We start from the raw sequence: 16353 nt of genomic DNA on the forward strand, positions 1-16353 counted from the left end.
AGCTGGCCCAACTCACTGCAGGCAGAGTCAGGCCAGCTGGCAGATGTCGGACCAGCGAAAGTTCACTGAGCTCCACTCCCCAGAAGGATTCCTTGGACATCCCTAGAGACAACCAATGAATCTTGAATACCTAAATCAAGACAGTTCTACAGACTCCAGAATTAGTTGTCAATACATGACATAGGTTTTCTGTTTATTAAATGTCAGATATATGGTGTAGGGGACTAACATGGAGGGTTCTTCCTTATGTGCTCAAAGCCCTGTATGATCAAAGGCAGGGCCAGCACCTAATATTCTCATGTTTACTTCTCAGTAGACACATATATGATTGCACTGTAAATGAAAGGAAAATCCTTTTTAATCAATGGAACTTTAAAAATGCATTTCATACTGGAATGTACAACAATAAAACACAATATTAATTATTAATTAATAAAATAGTAAAAATGTTTCCTGTACAATTTATCACTCCATTTTATCTCCAAATGGGGACAGTCTGCACCTGTCCTTCAGGCATTACTGCTTTCCCAAAACTGCTGATTTCCTTGAACCTCTTTTTAATTTAGGCTACAATCCTAATGTTTCAAAATCCAAATGTTTCAGGGGAATTTTTTTTTAAAACAAATGGTTTAGAGGATTGGGAGTGAGCTCCGCTGAACTCAATGGGACTTGTTTCTGAGTAGCAAAATATAGGATTGCTTGGTTAATCTCATACCACAGTTGCCCACCCCCACCAAACACGTTTGGCATAGTGGTGGTGGGAGCCCTGAATCTGCTTGGAAACAGGTGTGCAAGGAGAATCCACCTCATGTGCGGGTTTCCCAGTAGAACTGCCCCGCTCCCCACCAGCCTGCCAAATTGGTTTGGTGGGGTTGGAGGCCTGAATCTGCTTGGAAACAGGATGGGCAGGGCAAAGAAGGCCTTTCGCTTTCTTATCCAAATTATCAGGAATGCAAAGCTGGCCCCCCACATTCATCACTTTTGAGGTTCGGTGGAGAATTTGTGGGTAGATTTGAGAAACCTACAGAGATCTGGAAGCTCAGCCATGCTTGCTGCCACTGTTAGTTTTCTCAAACTGCAGCATGGCACATTCAGAGGTGCACTGCGAGGGGAAAACATGGCTGCCTCTTTAAAAAAAAAAGCCAGCTAAACTGTCTTGTTCCTGGTGCACTACTTCTTTTGGTCAAAGGATAGCTTTTGAACTGGTTAGTCTGCAATTTGCCTCAATTTCCCCTCTCCAAGGGGCTGCAAAAAGACTTTGTGGAAAGTTTGAAGGTGGGGATGGTTACTTTTCCCTTTTTACCAATCAAAGCAGTGGCTTGTCTTTACTTTTTAACTCTTTTGTCAAACAGGAACTGGGGAGGGAAGGAATCAAGTGAGAAGAGAAAAACTGAAACTATTGGTTGCCATGGCAACAAAGATGCTGTTGGCACTTTTCTCACCTATTACTGACTCCAGCCTTGATGTTCCCTTGCGTGCCCAGAGAGATATAACTGCAAACTCTCCCTCTTTCTCTCACACATAAACAATAACAAATGATTAGGAAACAAGGCTATATACATTTTAGTTGTTATCCTCTGATTTCAGTTTTTCACACGTGAGATAAAATGAAAAAGTCCTGATGAAGGAAATCAGACAAGTTCCTTGTTACTGTTCCACTATTCCAAAAGTAAAGTTACTTGTGAGTAGGGATGTGAGGATCCTGTATAATCCACTCAGCTTGTGTTTGCCACGTTGCCTGCTCTGTTGTCCACTCATTGATGGATGCAGATTCCCCACCCTCTGGAAAAGTGTGCAAAAAAATAAAATAAAATAAATCCGTGAGAATTTATGGAGGTAGGAGGGCCAAAGTTGAGTGGGGCTCAGATAAGCAGATCTATGTGGATGCATGCATGCATGCGTGTGTGTATCTTGTTAAATATACACAATCTTGCTGGACTGGGGAGTGTTTATCCTTTGCTTGAATATCTAAACGGCAAAGGGTTTCATTAGGAGAATGGTATGGCATACATTATGAACCTGAGCACACTCTGGGAGAGAGCGGAGGACACGAAGGCCTGGCGTGCTGTGGTCCATGGGGTCACGAAGAGTCGGACACGACTGAACAACAACAACAACATGGCATACATTGGATGTGTACAAGAGCCTGTTTAAATTCTTAAGTACTCTTCTAGAAACATGGAACACATAAAACAATTTAAAGGGTGCTTGGGGAAAGATTCACAATTTGCAATTAGGAAAATACTAGACTGTGTGCCACAAATGAGTATAATTGGCTGAAAGCACTTTAGGACTGATTTGTGTTGTTGTTAGTATAAACCCTGAGGCATTTTTATGACTGCTGAGTCATCTGCTTTTAGCAACTCTTAACACTGATCCTGCAAGACTTGAGGTTCTTCCAGACGGATGGGTCCCCGCACTAAAAATCCAAAGACCCTGCACAGCCATTCCATCTTTTCTTCCTTAACAGATCATGATGGCAACAAAGGCTTGCTGGAAATGCTGCAGAGGATACTTTGGCATTATGAAAATCCTGGATTCTGCAGTTTTTGGCTGGACCTGCATTGATTTTTCTTTCTGTCCCAGCTTTCTGCCAGCACCTTTTCCTGCAGGACACCCACCTCCTTTGGTGGGACATCCTGAAGGGGATCTACCTTCTCCTGTAAGGCACCCACCTCCGTCAGTGGGACTTCCCGCAAGTATTCCCCAGGCATCGCACAGGATGTCCACCTTCTCCTGTGGAGGAACACAAGATGTCCACTTTCAGCCCACTGGAGGAAGCATGCACCTCCTCCAGTGGCATCAGTCATCTTCTGCAGTGGGGCAATCCTCAGAAACCCTGCAGGGCATTCTGCATTGCATCCACCTTCTCTTGCAGGGCACCCATCTCCTCCAGAGGGGTGTTATGTAAGGCATCCCGCAGGGCATACTCCAGGCCTTATGCCCTGTCCACAGCGCCCACCTCCTGCTCTTTCTCCCCCACCCCCACCGCATCATTGTTGTCTTGCTCCTCTCCTTCCCCAAAGGCTGTTGGTGCCTTATCTTGCTCTTTTCCAAGGGCTTTCCTGCCTTTCTCCTTCGCTGGGGTTGGTCTTCTTCAGAGGTGGCAGGAAAGGAGCATATCTTAGATTTTCCATGGTAAAAAAAGACAGCAGAAGTGGTGGGAAAACACAGGAGGGTTAGGAGCTGAAGCTGTTGTCGTCTGGACCTTCTGTACAGTTCCGGGAATGAGCAGACCCTTGTCTGGAAGCACGCTTGATCTCCTCCCACCCCCACCTAGACATAACCTGACTTATCCTAAACCACCTTTTTCTGTCTAAACCTGCATAGGATTGCGCCCTAAATCTTATTTATGTTTACTCAGAAGCAAGCCCCACTGGTTTCAATGGGAGGACTGTAAAGCGTGCAATACGCAAGGCTGCTGCCATACATTTCTTAATCCTCTCTCTCTCCCCCAGCGGCATTTACCGAGTGGCTGAGGGAAAGTTAAAACTCTTCACATGCTCAGGGGCTATCACAGAATGGATCCCTTTAGCCAATGTAAGGCCCCCTTCCCCAACCTGCTGCCCTCCTGATGTTTTGGACTACGACTCCCAAAATTCCTGACCATTAGCCGTGCTGGCTGGGGCTGATGGGAGTCGAAGTCCAACACATCTGGAGGTCACCAGTCCGGGGGAGGGCTGAATTGTGAGGTAATCCCTCTGATCAGCCCCGCTGCAGATCAAAACCAAGGCCCGTATTTCTACCCCAACAACAATCCTTTTCCCCGCAGCAGCCTTTTTAATCTATTTTTTATTATTAAATTTATTAATCGCCCATCTGGCTGGTCACCCAGCCACTCCGGGCGATGCACAACGTACAATAAAACAGTTTAAAACAATAAAATTCTACCGTAAAAACATTTTCTAAAATACCCTAACCCACCCCAAATGCCTGCCTGAACAACCACGTTCTGAATGCACGACGGAAGCTCACTGAAGAGGGGGCATGGCGGAGTTCCCTAGGGAGGGAGTGCCACAGAGTGGGGGCCACCACAGAAAAGGCCCTCTCCCTCGTCCCCACCGGTCTAGCTGTCCTGGCTGATGGGACAGAGAGAAGGCCATCGCCTCCAGATGCCTCTCTGGGGAGCCCTCCAACAGCCAGGCCCTGAAGGCGGCGCGATGGCGCGGCCCTTGGGGAGGGGCACTGCCTGCCTCTGAAGCGGGAGGTTCCCGCGAAACGGAGAGGCGGGCAGGCGGGCAGGCGGGCGGGCGGGCTGAGCCTGAGGTAAATCCGGCGCTCCCCAGCGACCGCGGCCTGCAGGCGGCGGCAGGCGCGGCGCGGCGCGGCCAAGCAGGCCTCGCGAGAAGGGGCGGCGCTCGCGGGCCGAGGCTCCTCCTCGCTCTCGCGGAGAGCGGCCGCCGGCGCTGGGCTTGCCTGAGGCCTGTGCGGGGGAGCGCGGCCGCGCGTGGCCGGGTCGCTCGCGGGCGGGGTGAGGCGGCTGGGGGCCGCCGCCGGCCCGGCCTGAGGCGAGCCGGGGCGTGCGCCTTGTGGGGAGCGGGCTCAGGCCGCCGGCCTGCCCCGCCGGGATGCCGGGCGGCGGCGGGCGGGTGTGCGCCGCGTGCGGCGGCTCCGAGATCGAGGTGGACTCGGCCCGGGGCGACGCCGTGTGCACGGGCTGCGGCTCGGTGCTGGAGGACAACATCATCGTCTCGGAGGTGCAGTTCGTGGAGAACAGCGGCGGCGGCTCCTCGGCGGTCGGCCAGTTCGTCTCCCTCGACGGTGCGTGGCGGGAGCGGGGAGAAAGAAGGGGCGCGGGCGGGGCGGCTGGCGGTGACCTTGGTGGCGGTGGTCGAGGGGCTTTGAGGGGCCAGCGGCGGGTGGCGGGACCTCCGCGCGAGCGGGGCAGAGATTTCCCCCCTCCATCCCCGTTTCTGCGCGCCGCACGGTCTTAGAGCCGGTTTATAGTTACGTGCTGTTCAAGCGGTACAACAGCGGAAATCGGTAGAAATGCAGCAAAACAAGACAACGGAATTGGGAGAAGGAGCGGAATTAAAAGCTCCTCGTTATGGAAAGGTCAGTTAGCCTGGGAGGTCAGCCTGTTTGCCCACCTGTTTGCCCATTATGAGTCTAAGTGGGAGAAGCTTCCCAGGATCTCGGGCAGAGATCTTTCATGTCGCTTCCCGATCCCCCTAATATTATTATTACGTGTCATGTGTATTTATTATCTATCACTCTTATTATTATTATTATTATTATTATTATTGTTATTGTTAGCCCACCTGGTCCAGTATGAGTTTAACTGGTCCAGTATGAGTTCAATAGAGCTTCGGCTATTAGGTGGTATAGAAATGTAATAAATAACAACTATAATAACAAATAAATAACTTCCAGGATCTCGGGCAGAGATCTTTCATGTCACTTCCCGATCGCCCTAATATTACTATTACGTGTCATGTGTATTTATTATCTATCACTCTTATTATTATTATTATTGTTAGTCCACCTGGTCCAGTATGAGTTTAACTGGTCCAGTATGAGTTCAGTAGAGCTTCGGCTATTAGGTGGTATAGAAATGTAATAAATAACAACTATAACAACAATAAATAACTCCCAGGATCGCGGGCAGAGATCTTTCATGTCACTTCCCGATCCCCCTAATATTATTATTACATGTCATGTGTATTTATTATCTATCACTCTTATTATTATTATTATTGTTAGCCCACCTGGTCCAGTTTGAGTTTAACTGGTCCAGTATGAGTTCAGTAGAGCTTCGGCTATTAGGTGGTATAGAAATGTAATAAATAACAACTATAACAACAAATAAATAACTCCCAGGATCTCAGGTAGAGGTTTTTCCCATCACTTGCGTCCTGATCCCGTCATTGTTGTTGTTGTTAGCAATAGTTATATAGCACTTCTCATTAAACAAGTCCTGTATTTTTAAAGCCTGAGATGCCATGGGACTGAACTTGAGACCTTTCCGTTCAACGCATGTGTTCTACCACTCAGCTACTGCCTGTCTCTACAGATGAGTCTGTTGTGGATTTACTTATTTGCTATATGTATACAGTTTATAGACAGCGGCTGACTCAAAAGGAGGGTCCAAGTGATGGGAAGGAGTCACTGGTTTACAATGTGTAAAAGGATTCAAGTCTCAGAATGAATACAAAAGGCAGTAGGCAGGGAGTTGAGGAGCGGCAACTGCAGGGCATGGATGGGATGGTGATGCCAAAGGTTGGATAATTGGTGTGTATGCTGGATGGTGGGAGGGTGTTTAGACTGTGGAAGGACTGCTTGTCTCAGGTGGCTGTGACCAGGCTAAGAGACAAGGGCTGGTATGCTAGGAAATATGGGTGGGCAGTACCTTGATTTGGGATGACGCTAAGGCTGGCATGGCAGGAGATGAAGGTTAGCGAGCCAGTCTGGAGTGGATGGTGCAGTGGTAATGCCAAGAGTTGGGGAGGTCTGCTGGCTTTGGGGCAGAGTGTTTAGGCTTCCCTTTCTAAAGGGGCAAAGGAAAGGAGGTAGCGAATGGGCCTGAGGGGTGTGCGTGTGTGTCAGGTGTTGCCATGAGAGAAGTGGCTGAGTGGGATGGTAGTGCCAAAATGTGAAACGTGACTTTGGAGTTGGCAGCTTCTGGGTTGGCCTCACAGGGCTGCATGTGGGCAGCCCCTAAATGACAGGGCTGCCTCAGGGTCAGACAGTCATGTAATATGTTTTATTTATTTTGTTACATTTTCCTCTAGGAAGCTCAGGGTGGCTAATGGTGTCCCCCACCCCTTTTATCCTCACAGTGACTCTGTGAGGTAGGCTAGGCTGATAAATGGTGACTGGGTGAAGTTCACTCAGTAAGCTTCATGGCTGAGCAGGGATTTAATCCCACACCTCCCCAGGCCAAGTCCAGGCGCTCTGCATTGGTGAGCCAGCTTCAGCTCTTTGGTTGCTCTCCGGTGACATTTCTCCTCTTTGCAGATCAACATCTGATACAAGCTCCCCCCACCCCAATCACTGTACTTGGCCTGAGGTGACAAATGCCAGCAGCCTGGAGTGATGTGGGAGGAAGGATCCTTTGAGAATTGATCGAGGGAGACTGTGCCAGAAGCAAAAGATGGCTTGGCTCCTGGTGGGGGCAGCCAGGAATTGGAACAGCATGTAGTGGCCATGCCAAGGGCTGGAATAGGGGGCAAGTTGTGGCAGGGTGGTGTTGGGGTTTAGCTGAGGGGAGCTGAGAGTGCCAAGGAGCTGCAATTGGTATGAAGTGAAATGATAATGCTGTCATATAGTAGAAGAGCTGAAGTGCATCAGATTCACTGGGTCTTCGTGGTTCCTGGAGGGAATAGTGTGCAGTTACTGAGTTGTCCTGGCTTTATTGATCATCTTGACAGAGCAGAGACCAATAGAAGGGGGCCTTGAGTGTGTAGTGTGGACACGGGAAGCAAGGAGGGAAGGCTTGTGAGTGACATAGGGGGTGATAGCTTAGATGTGAGGATGCAGAGCTTGGTACTGGGGGAAACAAGGTGAGGTGGGTTTTGGTGGGAAGGAGGCTGGGATGTTGTGAGATCAGATAGGGAGTGAGTGAGGTAACAGACTGGGCAGAATTTTGGCAGGGGGGGATTTGGTAGAGGTCAGCAGTGTAGATGAAAAGTGTCAATAACTGGCTAGATTAGAAGGGTGGGGGAGACATGGACTGGAGGGAAGAAGACAAAGTGAAGGCAGGGAGGGGGAATCGCAAAGGTGGTTGTGTGCTCTACCTCTGTTCTGTTACCTGTTTATAAAGAATCTTGGAATTGTTGTGTGCTCTGCAGTACAGAGAAAGTGAGCATCTTCCACAGTCACTCCAATTGTCCTGCCACTCCTTTGGCTTCTGCCCAGTCCAGCCTTCCTCACGGTCAATGCTGCGTGCTAGTTTTGTAATGGATAGTGAAAGAATGAATCTAGTCTAGGATATCAGCTGGGGAGAGAACTGAAATAAGCTACAGCTTTGGCCTATCCATGTAGGGTTGGTTCATACGATTAGTTTTTCTCCAACTTGTTTGGACAAATACAGCAAGTGATTGTGCAATCACAGATATGGTCGGCAACAATTCCTGTGAGGTTGAGCACTTTCTCTAGCTGCTCTGAACATATTACACATCTATGCAACTGTACGACTGAGAACTTCGGAAACTAGTTTTGTGGAAAGAGAAACATATTCTTTGATTTGGGCCATAGTCCATGGCAGTTGTGAGCATTTCTATCTAATTGTGGATGCTTCTTAAGGCAAATATAATATCCCATTTACTCTCACTTGGAGGTTCTTGAGTACATAAAGTAAGGAGATTCAGATGCAGGGGCACTTATGATCTGTGCCGCTGCAACACATCAAGGCAATTAGGGCATTGGCAATTGTAGCTGGGAAGTACCAAGTTCAAACCTCCACTTAGCCATGAAGCTCACTGGGTGACCTTGGGCCTGTCACCATCTCTCAGCCTAACCTATCATACAGGATTGCTGTGAGGATAAAATGTGGGGACCAGGCATGCTGCTGTGATCTCCTTGGAGGAAAAGTGAGATATAAATGCAATAATAAAATTAAGTTGCAGAAAAGGGAAAAGTTATGTTCCTTCCCCCCATATCTCCACCCCATTTTGCCCCCTTTTGAAGCTACTTTTCCTCTAGCATTCTGTAGAACATCATGTTACTGGTGTAGTTCGTTCACAATTGTTTGGAGGGTGGGAAGTGGCACCTCATTACAGAACAGATAGGAGAGAGAGAGGGTGGAGACTAATGGAAAAGGTAGCTGAAGCTGAGGAATCACCTTTCACATGATATTTGTGGAGAGACGAGGATATGGGTGAGACCCGTCTTCCCAGCTTCATACCCAGTTCAGAATCTGCTTACCAGGCTGTTATACCAGGCATGGTCTTCCTTTTCCAAGCCAGGTTCCTAGAGAATCTAAAGCCAGCAGTGATGGCAGATAAGCATACTCCCATAAATTGGATTCTCCACCTACTACACAACTTTTCTAGCCATTTGTAAGTTAGAGCTCCAGTCCCCCTCCAGGGTCCCACCTTCTGCAGAGCATCCTGCAGGGCATAACACAGGAAGATGGTCTCAGAATTACCAGAAATGGGAACATCAGAAAAATTATGTGCACTAACATTGTAAACCGCCCAGAGAGCTTTGGCTATTGGGAGGTATAGAAATGTAATAAATAAATAAAATAACATTAAGCTAACATAACTTAGTTGAAGCAAGTTAGAGTAGCCACAAATCTGAAAGCTGACACATCTCCCCAGTTAAAGATGTTCTGAATGGGGAAAAGAACGAAGCATTTAATGTGCTTTTTTTCCTTCCAGTAGTCAAAAATATCTTGGGAACATGCCTCGCTCATCAGGAGAGTAGCAGGAAAATTACTGGAAATATATCAGGGCTGATTCAAATAATGCATTTAGCGTGCAATCCTATCCATGTTTATAAAAAAAAAAAAGTCTTAGAACTCCCAGCATTCTCCTGGCAGGAATGCAAGATGTTTTGTAAATTGTTAGCTTTTTTTCTGTCTAAACATGCATAGGATTGCATCCTAAATACATTGCAAAGGGGGATAGGTCTAGGTTCCATAATTAAATATTTCTTTTCCATTCCAGGTGTTACCTTTTTATCTCAAATTGGTTTTATACCTACGCCTTTTTCTCTTCGTCACAAATTATATTTTCTTCGCATTTTTTCCCTTCACTTATTTTTAATACATTCACAGATTATTCTGATTCCTGAGCAAAAGGACTAGAACTTTCACTTACAAATGGCTTGGAAAGTTTTGTAGTAGGGCAAGAATCCAATTTACTGATATATGCTTATCTCCCATCACTGCCGGCCCTGGATTCTCAAGGAATCTGGCCTGGAACAGGAAAACTCCCTGGTATAATAGCCTGTTAAGCAGATTCTGAACTCTGTTTGAAAATGGGCCTCACCTGTCTCCTGCCCTCCTCTCGACCAATAGGTTGAATCTCCTTCTTCCAGTCTCCCTTCACCAGTCTCTCCTGTCACTGAATCCATGTTATCTCTGAGTTTGGAAAGCATTTAGAAAGGATGGTGATAGCTGCAGAATGAGGGAATTTCAGACTGTGGGTCCCATGACAAGGAAGGGCCTGCTCTATATCTGATATTTGCAAATGAGAGAACATTTTGTCAGAAGTGGGTGTCACACCCACTTATGGCCATGAGGCTGACTGCTTAGTAGAAGCTGGGAAACCTTTGATTCTGAGTTCCAGTGTCCACGGGCAATTTTAGGCTAAATCAGTCCTCATAGGCTTGTATGTATGCTAGGGCTTTTCAGATTATATCTTGCCAGCCCTCATCGGTTTAGCTGGAAATAGAAGTCACTTCCTGTATACAAGGTAGGATAAGGAGGTTGCTGCTTTAAGAGTGTAATCTTAAATTATACCTCCACCCCTGAAACCTTCTTCATTGGCTTATGATCTCCTCTGTGCTACAGTTTATAGTAATTATTTTTCTCTAGACCAGCCTTCCCTGGCCTGGCACCCTCCAGATGGTTTGTACTGAGGCTCCCATCATCTCTTGCTGTGCTGAATGGGGCTGATGGGCAGAAACATCTGGCGGACTCCAGGTTGAGGATGGCTGCTCTAGAGACTGTCCCATGTTCATTCATACCTACAGGACACCAAGGCTGAGAGGGTAAAGGTTCCCCCTGAAACTCTTGACATCACTCTCTGTGTCAAGATAAGTTGGTGCCAGTTCCTAGTTGGCAGAGAAGGGGAAGGCTCAGAGGGCTCTCTTATCCTGCAGTGGTTTGCAGTTGCTGAGAAAAGCTTGAACATGGGGACAGTCTAAATGTCCTGAAATCAACAGCAGACTTAGGACAGCTTTCCAGCAGTATTGGGGGGCGGGGTGGAGAGGGCAAAGGAACAAATGTTAAATCTGCACTCCTACCTCTTTCCATGGCTTCTACCCGCCTTCCCTCTGGTCATATAGAAGTGTTGCTCTGTGCTTGTTTGGCCTCTTGCATGGTTGCTGCTGCCAAACTATTCTAGCTTCTAGAAAAACTCAGTCTTTTCCTCCTGTTGGGGTGAAGTTGAGCAAGTTAAAATGAACACATACCCTGTAAGCCGGAGTGGGAAACTGGGGCCCTCTAGATATTTTGGCCTGCAACTCCCATCTTCCCTCATCATTGGCTATGGTGGCTAGGACTGATGGGAGTTGTAGGCTCAAACTTCTGGAGGGCCACAAGTTGCCCACCTCTTCCCTAAGCGCTAGTAATGTCAGTTTTAACAATGATCCAAAAACCGTGCTGAAGGTGGAAGCACTTGCCTTGGGTGTATTTCTTAAAAGTTTGGTAAGATTTTACAGAGCTTTATGTCTTGAGACTCTAAACCTCACTCATAAATCATGCTGTAATTTATATACTGTGGGAGACAGAATTCAGAATTGACTTTAAATGCTGGTTTTCATTATGATATGCAGTCGCTGTTCTATGTAGTCATTATATCACTTCATCATGTAAGCTTATGAAAGAGTTGGTACCTGAATTGGCTTATTTTCCTCTCTTACCATTTGTTTTGTATTAGATCTTAGATTGGTAACAGCTTACACAAAATATAAACTGCCTTGAGTGCTTTGGCAGAAAGGTAGCATATACATGTAATAAGTTAAATAAAGATACAAAAAGTGTTGCTTCACCCCCGCAGCTAATATCGCTGCCTGCAGACGTCCAAGCATTTTTTTCAGATGAGTGTGCTTCTTAGGTGAACAGAACAATATCAGCCTCCTTTTGACTGGGTCGTTCCCTGATAAGAGTATTAAAAGTGTGAAGTGTTTATGTTGGATAAACTTGGCTGATTGTCTTTATTGCATTAGCTCACAGAAAATAGCAGGTCGGCTATTGCTTCTTACAGAAACACTCTTTTTGATGATGCCATATATATCTGGGAGTGGTATATACAGTGCACGTGTCATATTAGAAGACTGTGATGGACTGGCATGTGTGTTTTCTGTATGTAGGTTTTTCCCATTTTGTCTTGATACCTGTTAATACTGAATTCCAGTGTAGATTTTAGTGCAAGCTTGTTTTTCTGAGGTTTCTTATTGGTAATCTTCTGAAAGCAAATGTGAGGATGGCCTTGCTGGAGACTCTTATTTCTGGTCTTTTGCAGAAGAGTAAGTGTAGTATACAGACTTCCAAAGCTCCTCCTCATGTTTCTAGTCATTAGTGAAATGAGAGCTTTCCAAACTGTGGGTGGTCTTGAGACAGGAAGATTTGGTTACCCTCAGCATATCACCTGCCTATAATCGTATTGTGCACTTTAGCTGCCCTTACTTATTTTATCTGTCCATAGTCATATTACAGTCACTGTTGACTGTTGAAGGTGTCCTGTTGATTGTGCAGGTGTTGGGACCATGTAGAATAGATGCTATTACAGAAAGGAAGAATTTTGCTATCGAGAATCTACAATGTTGGAGTGATTTTCCCATTGTGTGTCTCATGGCTTCCTCCAGGTGTCAGCCTTGTATCATGCTTCAGGATTAATTCTCTTCTGGCAACCTGTTCCTATACATACTGCCTTCATGATGGCAACAAAGGCTTGCTTGAAATGCTGCAGAGGATACTTTGGCATTATAAAAATGATGGAGTCTGCAGTTTGTGGCTGGACCTGCATTAATTTTTCTTTCTTTATATCCCACCTTTCTGCCAGTGGCACTGAAGGCATCCACCTTCTTCTGCTGGGCATCCACCCTCTCTTGCATGGCACCCACCTCCTTCACTGGGACATCCTGCAGGGCATTCAGTTTTTCCTGTAGAGTAGCCACCTTCTCCTGCAAGGCATCCCTCAGGGCAACCACCTTCTCCTGCAGGGCACTTATTGCCTTCAGTGGGACATTCTGCAGGGCATCTAGCTTTTCATGTAGAGTATCTACCTTCTTCTTCAGGGCATCCACCTTCTCCTGCAAGGCACCCACTTCCTTCAGTGAGACTTCCCGCAAGTATCCCCCAGGCATAGGACAGGATGTCCACCTCCTGTGGAGGAACACAAGATGTCCATTTTCAGCCCACTGGAGGAAGTATGCACCTCCTCCAGTGGCATCAGTCATCTTCTGCAGTAGGGCATTCCTCAGAAACCCTGCAGGGCATTCTGCATTGCATCCACCTTCTCTTGCAGGGCACCCATCTCCTCCAGAGAGGCGTTATGTAAGGCATCCTGCAGGGCATACTCCAGGCCTTATGCCTTGTCCCATAGGGCACCCACCTTGTTGATCAGGGAGTCCCAAAGGTTGTCCTCCTCCTGCAGGGCATCCACCTTTTCTTCTTTCTCTATCCCTTTCCCCTCATTATTGTTGTCTTGTTCCTCTCCTTCCCCACAGGCTGTTGGTGTGCTGTCTTGCCCTTTTGTAAGCGCTTTTTTGCCCTTTCCCCTTTGTTGGGATTGCCCTGGTGGCAGGGTCTACTGCTGCGGGCTGGCCCTCCTCTCACAATCACTGAGGTGGCTGCCCCAGTGCTCTGCCTTCCTCCTCCCGTGCTTGATTTTCCTTTTCATCTTGATAAGAATGGGCTTGACAACTTGTCAGTGCTAGAGAGTGTTCATATCTGGCCACAATTCTGTAAAATGGGGTTGACAGAAAGGTAGAATCTCTGAACAGCAAGCGACCTTTTAGCCATTGGCTTTAATTTCAGGCTGAAACATTAAAACGTCATTTGCATTTGGTGCCATGTATTGGAGTAGCTAGTGTAATCCATGGTTATCTCACAGTTGGTTGGACACATTTTGCATTCTTGACGGGTTGTATTATAAGTGGGTAAAGAACCAAATATTGTAGCCTTTTTCTGTTTACTGTATGACAGGTCTCTCTTTAGAAAGGTACAGTGTTAAAATATTATTTTTCTCTTAAAAAAAAAAAAAAGAACATTCCTACCATGGTTACTTCCACTTCATCAACTTCCTTGGCTCAATGGTTCTGATAAATAAATTACTCTTTAGCTGTAATTGTTCTTTTGTCAAATGGCAGATGTCTGAAATTTAATATGCAGATACTTTTCAAAGGAAAAAGTTGTTGAAGGTCTCAGTTGACACCATTTGTGTGATTGCAAGTGGCATAGAAATCAGAATGTGTTTCTGTTTTTTTTTTTCTTTCTCTCCTTTCCTCTGGCTAGGCATGATGACTCTTGGAGTGATTTATATACAGGAGTGAAAAACATTTAATATTTCACCCATGAAGTTCTGCTTTAGGTTGTCCCAGTTGCAGTCTATGAGTTGACCTTGAAGCAACATGTCTGAAAGACCCATTTGTGTAGCATATTTAATTTTCATGGGCAGTGCTCAAGGAGCCATCCTATAGATGCTTAGCGTTGTGTTGTAACTGGCTTTCGTTTCTGAGCTCTCGGCTTAGGATCTCAACCAGTGAGTCTTGTGCTCGGATACCTTTCAAATGAACAGAGGATATGCAGTAGCAGTTGCTTGCTTGGCTGTGGAATGCTTCCCCCAGAGTTACGCTGGCACCAGCATTGGTTAGTTTTTGGCAACAAGTGAAATGGTCATCCAGTGAAGCCCAGTGCTGGAAGATTAAGGGCAGATAAAAGGAAGTATTTCTTCACACAGCCCATAGTCAAACAATGGAATTTGCTACCACAAGATGTAGTGATGGCTGCCAACTTGGATGGTTTTAAAAGGGGGTTCATATCCATGGAGGCTATGAATTTGATAACTATATCCTGCCTCCAGGACCAGAGTCAGTATGCCTCTGAATACCAGTTGTTAGGGAACATGGGCGGGACGGTGCTGTTGCATTCATGTCCTGATGGTGCGTTTCTCATAGGCAGCTGGTCGACCACTGGGGGAACAGAATGCTGGATTAGATAGGCATTTGGTCTGATCCAGCACAGCCCTTCTTATGTTCTTATGGGAGAAAGTACAACCTCTTCTTGTGTGGCTAAATTGGGCATTCATGAAGAGTCTGGCTTGCAGAGCAATTCATATTTAGAATAGAATAGAATCACGGGGTTAGAAGGGGCCTACAAGACCATTGAGTCCAACTCCCTGCTCAATGCAGGAAGCCTGATTTTCAGGCGGTCTTCCATCCAAGTAATAACCAGGGCTGACCCTGCTTAGCTTTCTACAAGCCCTACTTATTCTGGCTGTCTATTTGGCCTTAAGTCATGTCATATGTGAGTATTGGCAGGGTTTGAGTCTCGGTACTTTGCAGTCTTCTTGTCCATCTTCTTTGCTAGTTAATTATGTTTGACCAGCATCAGTCAGGCTTTAAGCTACCAGCTTCTTGATGCTTAAATGCAGCATTGCAATTTTAATACTCGGTTGTCTGTGGATGAGTATCTGTGCATCCAGTTGACTGGATGCACCCTGATTGCTGCTGTAATTGCCTCTGCACTGGCAGACGGGACAGAGCAGTAGTAGTTCTTTTGTGTAACACTTGGGATGTATGATGCTTCTGAAAAAAGCACTATAAAGCATTTAATATTATCTCTAATTCTTAAAACAAGATCCAGGCTGGTGTTTGATTAGAATGCTGGACTTGAACTGGGGAAACGTTGGATGGTATTCAATGTTAGCCCTACTTAGAGTAGACCCATTGAAATGAATGGGACACAGGTTAGCCATAACTAACTGAAGCCCCATTCATTTCAGTGGGTCTACTCTAAGTAGGACTAACATTGGGTTCTACCCTTGGGGCCCCATCTCCACTTGGGGCCAAACTAGGATAACCCCATGTATTCCAACCAGAGCTCCTTAGAGGGAAGGGTGGGATATGGATTTAGTCAAAAAATAAAATTAATCTTGCAAGACAGTCTAGTGCCCCTGTAGGCAGCCTTTTCGGGACTGCAGACAGATGTGACCTTTCTGGGGGATGCAGGCATATTTTCTTGCCTGGATTTCCACTTACCTTGCTTTCCTTGCTCCTCCGTCCACACTCTCAAGATTCTCCCCCCCCGCCCCACTTCTGCTGTCTACCTCTGCGATCATCTCAGCAACCAGGAAGCTCTAACCAAGAAGCAGAAAGTTGGCAGATCAGAAGAAGTCTCCTGAACTGTTGATGTCCTTCTTCCTGGTTAGGGCTTTGTGGTTGCTGAAGTGATGAAAGCAGCGGGCAAGGGCTGGGAAAGGTGTGTGCACGCAGGGTGGGGGTGGGGTGCAAGGTAGGTGCAGAGGGGGTGAGGCAGGTACGTGGTGGTCAGGGGTCTTGGTGGGTGCTAGTGCTCCCGTGGGCACCACATTGCCAACCAGTGGGCACCACATTGCCAGCCCGTGGGTACCTCATTGCCAGCCCGTGGGCACCACATTGCCAACATGTGGTGCAGTGGCAGTAGGTATCCCCATGTTACAGATGGGGGAGGAAGCTGACAGCTGGTTGCTTACCCAGAGA

General features: G+C 46.7%; 1 protein-coding gene and 1 long non-coding RNA gene across 2 annotated transcripts in view; one reads left to right on the plus strand and one right to left on the minus strand.

The window, feature by feature from the left end:
• Positions 1–282: 282 nt before the first annotated feature.
• Positions 283–4353, minus strand: LOC146356955 (uncharacterized). The gene is made up of 3 exons (XR_014788147.1): positions 3925–4353; positions 2676–2736; positions 283–1782 (listed from the first exon to the last, which is right to left on the minus strand). It is a non-coding gene; the product is annotated as an uncharacterized LOC146356955 (long non-coding RNA).
• Positions 4354–4366: 13 nt separating this feature from the next.
• BRF1 (BRF1 general transcription factor IIIB subunit) overlaps positions 4367–16353 on the plus strand; it is a 276895-nt gene continuing 264908 nt past the window's right edge. The window contains exon 1 of the mRNA XM_084837074.1: positions 4367–4761. Coding sequence (XP_084693200.1) covers positions 4569–4761 — 193 coding nt within the window. The 5' untranslated portion in view covers positions 4367–4568. The remainder of the gene's footprint in view (positions 4762–16353) is intronic.

This window comes from Heloderma suspectum, chromosome 1, assembly GCF_057233095.1.
Source record: "Heloderma suspectum isolate Gila_16-S chromosome 1, 16-S_ref, whole genome shotgun sequence".
Classification (NCBI taxonomy): Eukaryota; Metazoa; Chordata; class Lepidosauria; order Squamata; family Helodermatidae; genus Heloderma; species Heloderma suspectum.